The sequence below is a fragment of the Hyposmocoma kahamanoa genome, unplaced genomic scaffold, assembly GCF_003589595.1.
Source record: "Hyposmocoma kahamanoa isolate Upper Pololo Valley unplaced genomic scaffold, ASM358959v1 90712, whole genome shotgun sequence".
NCBI classification, from domain to species: Eukaryota; Metazoa; Arthropoda; class Insecta; order Lepidoptera; family Cosmopterigidae; genus Hyposmocoma; species Hyposmocoma kahamanoa.
The window spans coordinates 4,664-17,097 of NW_020654642.1; the positions used below are offsets into that span (position 1 = coordinate 4,664).

General features: G+C 42.1%; 1 protein-coding gene across 1 annotated transcript; it reads right to left on the bottom strand.

Moving 5' to 3' along the window:
* Positions 1 to 284: 284 nt before the first annotated feature.
* Positions 285 to 7,613, bottom strand: LOC113236259 (tafazzin homolog). Its single transcript, XM_026472264.1, has 3 exons — positions 7,446 to 7,613; positions 5,275 to 5,403; positions 285 to 2,418 (listed from the first exon to the last, which is right to left on the bottom strand). The coding sequence occupies exons 1-3, from the start codon at positions 7,558 to 7,560 to the stop codon at positions 1,745 to 1,747; spliced, it is 918 nt and encodes a 305-aa protein (XP_026328049.1). The 5' UTR covers positions 7,561 to 7,613; the 3' UTR covers positions 285 to 1,744.
* Positions 7,614 to 12,434: the final 4,821 nt, after the last annotated feature.

Consider the following 12,434-nt stretch of genomic DNA (forward strand, 5'->3'; position numbering starts at 1 on the left):
TTATATGAAGTATGTCAAAAAGTCGCACATAAATAGTACTATTACCGTCTGTAAAGATATTACGGTTTTCCTTGCGGTCCCAGAGATATAATGATTTTTCATATCAGCTCCATACAATATTTTTGAAAAAAAAAAAGAACTAATAAGTTTTCATGTCAAAATAACTCGCTTGATAAATTTGAGCATAGTAATAGAGAACCAAATCTATGTCCAGCAAAAAAAAAGACACTTTAAAATAAAAGTCCCTAAGTCTATGAAAGCCGGTTTTCAGCCCACTGTGCGTCGCCGCCGCTGCGTCCGCGGCGAGGACTTAGTGCTATACGTTTGTGCGTTTCTTGTACGTACATTTGTAAATGCTTATAAGAGACGATTCGGCCGAACCTTTCGTATGTATACATAAAAAATTTTTTACTAAGATACGTAGGCGTATAAAGTTTTCCATTTCAAAGTTCGCTTACAAAACGGTACATGTCGGGTTGGACATTACTCTATACAACGATATATAGTACAAAATATTGGAAACTTGTTACAAAACGACGTTCCGAGGAGGAGCCGGCGGCCGGCCCTCTGCGGATATGTTACATTATAGCGACAAAGATCGTGTCGGGGTGGGAATTAATATGATTACGGAAAATACACATTTAAATGTACTTACACTCGATAAACATTAAAAAATACAGGTGAGATTTAAATTGTATACATTTTTACATTAGTGTCTAAAATAATAGTATCTGTACATTTCTTGATATTAAAAAAATATAGAACCAAAAAGTTCTAAATGGTAAATCGATTTAAAACTCAAGGTTGCGCCGGCGACGTCGGTCGAGGTGCGAGACACGCGACACCATTGGTGCTTCGCACTCGTTTAGCCGCTATACACACGTGGACATCTATACAATCGTTCAAATGGTTTTTGCAAGCGGTTAGACATTGATAACAACCGAAGTAGCCACGCAACTGCTCCCGTCTTTTGTTTGCTGCACTCCCGGCGCGGAGCCGAGCGCGAGACGCGCCGCGTGACCGCGGAGGTGACCCCGAGTCGAGACGTGCCACTCCGGTGCCGGCACGGCAACGAAGTCTGAAATGCTACCCGTTCGTTCCTAGAGGAAAAACGTTGCCAGTGCTGGTTGGGCACGAACGTTGCTGTGTCGTCATCTTTAGGATTTATTTCTTTTTTCACAGCTCCTGTCTATCTGGCGCCAGTAGGTTAATCGTCCGTTCTTGGCAGCACTCGTTAACGTGTCTTGTCTTTTTTGCAATACTTAATGAAGTCGATTATCTGGCGGCCAGCTCCCGCACAATTTACATAGGTTTCTTTAATAGCCAGTTATTCAGGCGCGTAATACCCTTTTCGTGCATTCCAAAGAGAACAACCGTCCCCTCGAGGCGTCGGTCGGACGAGGGGCGGGCGCGGCGGGCCGAGGTTTACTCGCATTTCGGGTATTGCGCGTCTACAGCGGCGGGGTTACAACGGGCGTCGGCGCGGCCGCGGGCCCCGCGCCTCAGTCGCCAGGAGCGAGAATCGAAAATAATGCAGGAGGGGCCCGCGGCGGCGCCCGAACGGCAACAACCTAAAGGTCGCGCACGTGGACACGCTTACAAAAGTGATATGATCGTGTACAACTCGAGGTCATTCATGCGCGTTACGCTCGTCGAGACGTCGCCGAGCGGCGTCGCAAGGGGCGGGCGCGCCCGCAATATCTCTTAAGGTAGAAAAATAAATATTCCAAAATCGAGGCGGAGCCTAGAGCTCGCGGTCCCGGGCGTCGCGGGCGTCGCGGGCGTCGCGGGCGTCGCCGCCGCCGTTGAGCGCCGGCTTGTGCTGCTTGTCGGCGTCGCGGCCGTCCAGCAGCCCGTCGGCGCCGGGCCCCAGCGCCTGGCGGATGAGCGCGTGCGTGCGCGCGCGCAGGCGCAGCAGCTCCTCCTGCACGCGCTCGGTGATGGCGCGCCGCGTCTCCTCCTCCGACGCGTGGCTGCGGCGCAGGCGCTCCAGCAGCGCCTGCAGCGGGATGGGCTCGCCCACCAGCAGGAACACGCGCTTGCGGAAGTGCAGGCGGTAGGGCTCGCGGTTGGGCAGCACGCGGTCCATGCCCTCGTGCCACACGGGCAGCACCAGCGGCGCGGCGGCGGCGGCGGCGGCGTCGTGCACCAGCCGGCCCACGCCCCACTTGAAGCGCAGCGCCGCCTTCTCGGCGTTGACGCGGCCCTCGGGGAAGATGTGCACCCACTCGCCGCGGCGCAGGCGCTCGACGCAGAAGTCCATGGCGGGCTGGTGCACGCCCGCGCCGCGCACCACGGGCACGCAGCGGCCCAGCGCGAAGAAGGCGGCGTGCAGCGCGCGCGTGAAGCAGATGTCGTGCGCCGCCAGCGACCAGCGCATGCGCGCGCCGCGCACCAGCGCGCGGCAGTCCAGCACGCCTGCGGGGGGCCGGCGTCAGGCGGACTCGCTTGGCGAGGCGCAGCGAGTCGCTCGACCGCTAACTCTTTTCTTGTAAGACGTTCGACCTTAACTTGTAACAATAGTGCCTCCAGTGCAGTGAAATCCTCGAAAAGCCGTTACCGAAAAGAAAAAACATTATAAACAAACCCGACTTTTAAAGACTGCCTGTACGTTATGGCACCGTTTACGAGCAGATGAGATGAAAAGGTTCTTTAAATGATTTTAACTAATTTCAGGCTTCTCACCACGATGTCATTTACTTTTACTCTCCCGATATTTCCGAACGGTCGCACGCTCCGTGGTCGCGAGTTAACTGAACGGCGGCAGACGCCCGCCGGTTTTACTAATGATAATCATTCAATGAATAAGCACGAAACCCTTAAAACCCGAAAAGATTCTTTATTCGTGCACTTCAGTACGTTTCACGTGTTGAAAAATACGTTACGAGAAGCTCCTTTATACGCCGTCATTGATATTACCACTGTCTCGCACCGACTTAGCAATGATGAGTCCGAACTCGCCTCGAAAACGTCTTCATACCATATTCTTATCTTTATTGGAACGAAAGGCTCTAAAAATATGTTCTTACCTTTTGTAAATTATTCGTTAAACGCGAAAAAGAATTAAAAAAAAAACACCTACAATATATTAAAGTATGACACCTGAACTATCAAATAAAATTGAATATGTATGTATCAGTTGAGACATTGAACCATACGATTTTTGAGCAGCTGTTGTTCTACCATTTTTCATAGAGCGCCGTTATAGCACACATTTTGCTTATTTACCTACAAATCTGTTTCTTCTCTACTATACTAGCATAATCTGAGATTTGTAAAAGTTGCAACAAATTGCAATCTTACTTTCGGTTTTAACAGTGAGCAATCATGTTTGTTACGACTTCTATTAAAATCACTCGTGAATGTAAATAAATGAAACGAGTGAGTACCAAAACAAACAAGCCATTTTATTAGACCCCCAGTGTTGCATCGGCTGGTGCGGGGCCGGTGGGGGCCGGTGCGGATCGAGCCAATGAGACAATCGTAACGCTCGTAAGTGGCGGTTAAGTGAACCCATTCGCATAAAGGCACACGTCATATATAACAATAAACAATGCGATTGCGAGACTGTGAGGCGACTCGATGACGGCCACACGTCTGATTGAAACACCGTCACCTTGACGTTCCTGAAATCTTACGCAGGTATTCATTTGTAGTAATGTTTAGAGAATCATCATTCTTGGCGTTCTGGTTAAAGCCAAATATAATACTTGAATAGGCTAGAGGGAAATTGACACAAGGAAACCATAATAAATGGGTCAAACGCCTCGGCGGGTGCGAGTGACGCGCTGATAAGGAGTGGAGGCGCGATCGTGCGCGTGCGCCGCTCGTAAACAACGACGACTAGTGGTACTCGTATATCACTTAATGTCAATGACAGGCAGTCGATCGGCTCTTATTCATTACATTTACGACTGATTGGACTTAAATACAAGAGGAACGGGGTAGCACGGCTGCGGGCGTTGTTAAAGACTGTTATGGTTCTTTTACAAATAAATTACGTGTATTTACGATAATTTGTGAAAAAAAAGGTAACTTGGGCATAAGTGCGTCACTGGCTTAGGTGTATCGTATGATAATCATCCTTATATCGTACGGAATCCATCCTTATATTGCGGAAGGGCGACAGGGAATATGCAACGCGTGTGCAATATACAAAATGAAGCATATGAAACCAATAGTACTGTCGTAACTCAAAATTGTGGAATTAAGAAAACACAATTTGAAAATGACATAAAAATAATGGATGAATGGATTTTATTGGGAATAATTGAATAACGTGATTATTTTTATTTGTACATAATACTGAAGTATCCATTTATAAACGAGAATATATATATTGGTTTCTTTAAGTTTTTTTATATTTTCAAATCATGTTTCTCAATTCACCCAATTTTGAGTTACGATAGTATTTGTTTTCGTGCGCAACTTAAAGAATGGTCAAGAAGTATGTACGTATTATGTATAGCAAGTGTTTCGGTTCGTCGTGTCGTTTATCGGCTTGTTATCGTTTATCTTTCGCGTTAATTGTGCGATATACTGTAATAGGCATTTGCCTAAATATAAGGAGTATAAACGATATCGCAAGTGAAATCGCAATATAACTAAAGTATAAATAAAAGTTAATAAAAGTTAAAGTGTAGATTTTAAAAGCCAAGAGAAGTAGGATTTTTTCCTGTCGAATGCTATAAGTCCTGGACTGAATTAACAATGCGTGACATTGCTATTTTAATCGGAGAATAGTAAACGAAACCGTATATTACAGAGATTATAACGAGTAGTGAGTAGTGCGCGCGAAGCCGATCATAACACATATCTAATCACATGATAGATGATTACCTACATGTTACAAAACGAAATGTCCTTTATAATGGTGACAAATGTTTTACAATAACGTAGTCGGTAATCATATTATTGAGATGATAATCTCAAATTAGGTATATTTACTAGAGTATAGTAAACAATTTTCGGGGAGTGCCCAATGTAGTATTAACAACGCCGCGCTCAGACTATGAACTTTTTACCATTTGTACGAACCGAATTCACACGGTCTACGCGGCTATTATTGTGCAGCATGTGGACATAATATGTATAATAATGCAATTTAATTTAACTTACTATAATTGATCTCTTTGTTTCTACTAACTTAGCTTATAAGATTTGTTACGAACAAAATATAAATGGTCTGATAATAAAATGAATTTGAATTTTTATTCGTCGCGCCTCAGTGTGTCGCGTGCGAGTACATAGTGTCATGTTGGTTAGTTAATTTACCCCAGAGCCCGGGGTCGTCGAAGCAGGAGTGGTGGTTGGAGACAGTGAGCAGTGGCACGCCGTGAGGCCGCCGCGACACCGCCTCTCTCAAAGCTTCGCCGTTGTACACCGTGGTCTTGTTTAGGAACTCTGCAACCATACATCAAAAATATGAAACAACCATGATTACTATATGCACTGCCCTCCCTTCCTTCGTTTAGAAGATATGCGCGGGAACGCCCTTCACCTTTGCTCCGGTTATTACAGATTATGATTAGTCATGCAAGAGTATCCCCCTCTAGTTAAAATCTATTTATACAAGTTTTTGTCTAAGTAAGGCTAATGCATTCGCAATAAAAAACCTCATACTTTTCCTTTTAGTATCTAATCTGTATTTGTATGACATTATTGAATAAAATGTTTATCTTTCTGTCTGTCTAAGGCGTTGTAAGGTGTGTTTGCTTTGTTTGAGGAATGAAAGACACTTGATTATTCAGATTCCTCTATTGCCACTCTACCTACTGAAACCATGAAGATCTGGATCCTGGCCCTCAGTTTAATGGAGAATAAAGCTTACTACAAGTGTTCTATGTCATCTAGATCACTTGCAGTTTTTGAAACAACAAAAGAATGATCAATTTACAAGTTATCGTATTTCACTCACACACATTTTATGGCATGTGAAATCAAAATTCATGTACTTACACTCAATGTTGTTTTGTAATAAGCTTTGAGATTATAAAATTATTATTAGGTTTTTAAAAATGTATAATAGGCTTTAAAACTGTTTTTCATTTACTTGACTAGAATGTTCTTTTGTGGCACTTAATTATCATGCAAAAGTGTAATAATAACAAAAACAACAGTCAATTGTAAAGCATAGTATACCTGTAGGTACTTTTATGACGTAATCAAACAATAGCACAGTGAAGAGAGTGAACTCTGCCTCTGTCACAAGTACAACCATTGAAGAAATTGTAATTTTAGATTTGTAATTATTCCCCAATGTCAAAAAGACATTTTTAGTATTTATTTATTTAATGATAAAAGAGTAACTATTTGTTGAATTTTGTTGTTATTGAAATAAACATCATACTCACAATATTGGTAATTTTCATAGATAAAATGAGGGTAATGAATAACCAAGCGCTGAATAGAAATAAATAAATAAAACTTAATTGCTGTGTATTTTGTATAATAAATATGGGCAAATAACTTATTTGAGGTAAACAAACCAGGCCAAATCTGAAGTGACCATTCCAATTGATTGCTAGTTGGCATTAAGACTTCTGTCAAGATTTATTACTTATAGATTACTTTCAATAATATGAAAGCAAATTTTTTGTTTTCAAATCACAATAACTTAATGATACTAATGGTATTAAAATGATGATAAGATTAAATAAAGACAATCTTTTTGTAGACATACAACAAGCACAACAATGAAAATGAGGACATTAAGCATATTTGTCATAGCTCACAAGCGCAATGTACAAACTAAAGTGAGTGCAGGAAATAGAACTTCGACATTGTGTGAGCAACCTTCAGTACCAATTATCTGACAGTTAAGGAATTGCTCATCAAGGCCAACTTACTGAATCAAGTTTGTTATATTTTTATAAATAACATAATCAAAGTCATTAGGAGTTTGCTGAGCCACTGACCTTTAACACAAAGTTCTATGGCATCCACTAGCTATACAATTAGTAGCCTTAACTTCTCTACAGGCTCAACTTTCGGCGGCAATACAATATAATATATGTCAAGATGAGTGTTTGGGGTTTTTATTTTAGTTTGGTTGTGATGCACTGTGAAAGATTAGTAGTCAATACACAGTAGGTTCTACTTTTGTATGCAGGTATGCACTAGTCATCAATATTCATTATAATAGCCTGCAACTCGTGCGCGAGTAAATTAAAACGGCGCGAAATCGGCGAAAATAGTACATAACATGTTCGCCGCATGGAGGTGACGTGACACGCGAAAATGCTGACTAGTTAACTAAGTCCATGCGACCTCAGGCTTGGCTTGTGTAATAGCTCCGCGCCCACAAACCTGGTATTCACAACTGGCACGCATGCTGCTATTTCGTAATCGCGCGTTCCGTTCTACCCTAATTTACATACACTTGATGACGACAAGAGGGCGTGTATTGCATCCAGAAGGTCGAGTAGGGGTGTGTGGAGGCGCACCTATGACTAGCTTGCTGAAGAGGCCCACCACGGCGACGGTGAAGGAGCTCGCGCAAGACCATAGGGTCCCCGGGCAACGCAGCCGCGGGATGATCCAGCTGATGTCGTAGGCCATCGCGGTGCGCTCTCGCCCTGGCCCCGCGGCACTAACAACACATGCTTACTGTGAATAACGCGTATATAAATCAATTTTTACGATACGCAACTCGACACCCGTGCGACTCAGTAGCAAAATTGACAGCTGACTGACAAGATGACACACACATGACAATAAAACTGACGTTAGTCTTGTAGTGTTGCTATAAAAATGAGAAATATTATTCATTTAATAGCAGAAAATATAAAGATTTTAAAAATAAATCCGTTTCTTATTAAGTGAGATTCATTAGCAAGTTACCCGTCGTTCTTAGAAAAATCCGTCATATCAAAGTCTAGTCAGTGGACCTTAGACTACTATTTTTTGGCCATCCCCTAAGCAGTGGACAGATATACCTATACCTTAGACTATATTACGGTCAATTTCATTCTAGTGTTCATGAAGTGTTCAGTAACTACCGAGTATATAACAGTGTTGGGCGTTAAGCAATTAAATTTCAATCAGAAATTCAATCAGATTAAAAAATCAATTCAATTGAAATCAAAACAGCAAAACATCTAATTACAAAACAAATGGAATCAAATTTAATCGGTAATTAAATATTAAATACGTAATTTTACAATGTTCGTCCATTATAACAAAGCTCAAGTTAATTGGTCGATTTGAAGTGAAACAATTGACGACACCCGTCAATTGTTTCGAATTCGGGCTGACGAATCGGAGCGCAGTTGTCACAGTTATGATGTGGAAGAATAGTTTTCAAACAAATTTGGCGGTACCGAGCGGACCTATTCTTTTGCTATGTCCACGCCTAATAAATAATAATAATAATAATAATAATAATAATAATAATAGTTTAAAATAAATACGATAATAATAATAATAATAATAATAATAATAATAATAATAATAATAATCAGTTCCAAAGTGCCCTTGAGAGTGGGACGCTCCCAAACTTCTTAACTACTGGGGTCACTCATTTAGCTCCAAAGAGCGATGCTACCGTGGATCCATCACAGTATCGCCCCATAACTTGTCTTTGTACAATATACAAGACTTTAACATCTGTTTTGAGCTCCAAGATAAGTCAGCACATTGTTGATAACAGTGTGATGTCTGAGGCTCAGAACGGATGTAGGGGCGGTAGCCGCGGTAGTAAGGAGCTGCTCCTCATCGACGCGGTCGCTGGCCAACTTGTCAGACGCAACCGTCGGAATTTCTCCGCTGCCTGGATAGACTATAGGAAAGCGTTCGACTCGGTGCCCCACTCATGGCTCTCGAGGGTCCTCGAACTGTATAAAATTGACAGTGCAGTTCGACACTTCCTCGGGCAATGCATGGGATGTTGGAGAACGATCCTGAGTCTGGACGGTCGGCGGATGACGGATGCGGATGACCGAATAGAAATAAGGCGAGGTATATTCCAGGGCGATTGTCTGAGTCCACTGTGGTTTTGCCTGGCCCTGAACCCTCTGAGTACTCTATTGGAGAGGTCGGGCACAGGCTTTCAGTTTCGGAGAGGTGGGCCGCGAATGCCTCACCTTCTCTACATGGATGATCTCAAGCTATACGGCCCCACAGCTGACAGATTGACGGAGCTGCTGACAATCACCAACGATTTCAGCAGTTCGGTTAGGATGGAGCTTGGGATCGATAAGTGCGCGGTGGTCCATGTTGAGAGGGGACGTGTCATGCATTCTGATGGCATTAATATTGGCACCAATCACCTGCGGGTACTCTCCGAGACTGAAACATACCGGTATTTGGGCATGTCACAGACCATCGGAGTGAAGGAAGCAGACGTGAAACAGGGTGTGTGCGAGGTTTTTTATGGGCGCCTGAAAAATGTGCTAAACAGCTATTTGTCAGGCGTTAATAAGATCCGAGCTTATAACTCCTGGGTCATGCCTGTTCTGATGTACACATTTGGCGTGCTCAAATGGACTCAGACGGAATTAGACGCTCTGGATAGACGAGCCCGCACGACGATGACCTCTCACCGAATGCATCATCCGAGATCGTCAGTTATGAGATTGTATGTCCCGCGGAAGTGTGGAGGTAGAGGCCTATTAAGTGTCAAAACCATGCACAACCGCGAGATATGCAGTCTCAGAAACTACTTTTTGACGATGACGGATGACGTAATTCGTGGAGAGGTTGTCACATGTGATAAAGGGCTAACTCCCTTATCGTTGGCCAAAGAGGAATGGCGAGACCCGGTGGTGCTCAGCACTTCTGACCGCGAGTCCGTATGGAAAGAGAAGGAGCTCCATGGGAGGTTCTTCAAGGTACTCCACGAGCCTTTTATGGACCGTAAAGCCTCCCTACATTGGCTGCGTTTCGGGGACCTCTTTGGGGAAACCGAAGGTTTTGTCTGTGCAATACAGGATCAGGTTATCAAGACGCGGAACTATCGGAAATATATCCTAAAGGACGGCACAGTAGACATTTGTCGGGCATGTGGCCGTCCCGGAGAGTCACTTAGGCATATTGTTTCCGGCTGTTCCGCTGTTGCTAACACTGAGTACTTGCACAGACACAACCAGGCAGCCAAAATATTACACCAAGAGCTCGCTCTCAAGTACGGACTAGTGCAACGGAGGTTGCCATATTACAAGTATTCACCGGAGCCAATACTCGAAGATGACCGCACCAAAATTTATTGGGATCGATCTATTATCACGGACAGGACTATTCTTGCGAATAAGCCTGATATTGTGATATTGGATCGATCGCAGTCGAGGGTATTTCTTGTGGACGTCACCATCCCGCATGACGAGGGTCTCGTGAAAGCTGAAACCGAGAAACGCCGGAAGTATCTCGACCTGGCGTACGAGATCACCGACATGTGGGATGTGGCCTCCACTGAAATAATCCCAATTGTTTTGTCCACAAATGGGTTAATTCCAGTCAGCCTTTCTAACAGCTTGAGGCGGTTGGATTTCTGTGGCGTGTCGCTTCCAGCACAAATGCAGAAGGCGGTCCTGCTCGATACGGCACGTATTGTTCGCCGATTCTTGGACCTGAGTCCCTGACCCCGGCCGACTGTGCCATTGCCGGGAAATACCGCCTCTCCCATTTAAAAATTCAAAATTAATTTTTTAGGCCTTGGGAGAGGCGAGAGTTTAAAATAAATACGAAAATAATAATAATAATAATAATAATAATAATTTAATTTAACAAGGATAATACTTATGTCGAAAGGAATATTCAGCAATCTAAACTGCATGGAAAACAGACAGTCAGTAGAACAAACATGAATTGATCAAACCAACTTCTGTAAAAAGAAGACAATTAGCTGATCATAATTATATTCTAGTATTAGTTTTTCGGGCAAACGATGTTTCTGCTGTAAGTTATTTATTCTGTAACTATTACAAAAACCAAAATAGTCATCTCACTAATGCACAAAAAGTCGAACCGTGTTCGGAATAATGAGATTCGGTAAAAAGAAATTTGTGTTTGTGATAGGTTACCGTTTTTAACAATAAAGACCCCAAGTGCCCTAGCGATTAATATATTTAGCCTGATTTGAAAATTAAATTAATTATTTCATAAATGATTGATATCAGCACACACAGTGCTGATATCAATTTATTATTCGTCCACTTTGCTCATTCCATCTCAATACAATTTTACAGATACGCTGATTACGTATCTGTTTATTACTACATACGTTGTGTTGTCCGGAACGAATTACTCAAACATTCCTGCTGTATTTAATTTATTGAACTGAAGTCTCAACTCCATTGCAATATTGGTAAGCGCCGACATATCCATGGTATTGGAGAGCGACAATCAGTGCATGCTAGTCATCAGTAGAATGTTATGCAATAGTTGTGGTAAATCAACAAAATCGTTTCTTTTTTCGTTAGGTTCGCTAGAAAAAGTTATATCAGATTTTATGAGATTTCCCTACAAAATGGCAGTTAAATGTAAAGTTGTAGGAAGAAAGATAAATATATAAATAAATAATTATGTATTTATTATATTTACATTTATTTTATTTTTATAACTAACTAGAATATTCATTTATAATTGCGGCTACTGGGCTCGAGAATTTGAACTTGGGGCAGTGCCAGTTTTCTTTTGTAAAAATTATAATTATAAAAATTGTGGCGATAGTCACCAATAGCTGAATCACTATATTAACTTGTCCCGTCACCTGAATATTAAGAAAGAACCATTTTACATTAATTTTGATTAATTAAAAAAATGGTCCGACTTTTACGAACTGATTTCGATGTTCCTTTTTTTTTGTTAAAAAGTGAGTACATCTGTTGTGGTCACATTCAAATTTGAAGAAGATATTATATATACTAGAGCTGATGATCGAAATGAGAGACAGATGAGAGGAACTCCTCCACAGTGGACAGCAGTCAGCAGCTACCTCGTGTTTGGGCTCATATTGTTCCTTTTGACGAGGACTTGCATATTATGCGTTTCAGTTATCGTTCAGGAGACCACGGCAACTAACAGCGAAAGCGCAGCTAATTTTTGAGGTCAATTATTTTTTTGTAAAACGTTATAATTATTTTATACGTTTATTATATTATACGTATGCATGTAGACAATGTTCACCGTTGATGGAGGAAGCAGAGTAACAGCGTCCTAAGATATATATTTTGTAAATATGTATCAAAGATGGTCCAATATGGGCATTATTCTTCAAGTTAATAATTTTTGGCAAAAGGTAAATCCTGAAAGTTGTTTATTGGTACGTAGTATGATTAATGTAAATGAAATAAAGCGGAGAAAATGTAATTGAAGCAGGTAGACGGGTGCAGATCTTGCTGCCTTCTTAAGGGATAGGATTATCGATATCATAAAAATAATACCGGGTGACATTGACTTACAATTATATGGACGTCGGGTCCGCGCTAAAAAGTGTC

Bases quoted from the DNA above. Each gene is read 5' to 3' on its own strand.
- LOC113236259 (XM_026472264.1), bottom strand. From the start codon at position 7,560: ATGGCCTACGACATCAGCTGGATCATCCCGCGGCTGCGTTGCCCGGGG. The intron at 5,404-7,445 runs GTGCGCCTCCAC...GTATGGTTGCAG, and splicing joins CTTCAGCAAGCTAGTCATAG to AGTTCCTAAACAAGACCACG. The intron at 2,419-5,274 runs GTAAATTAACTA...GGCCCCCCGCAG, and splicing joins CGACGACCCCGGGCTCTGGG to GCGTGCTGGACTGCCGCGCG.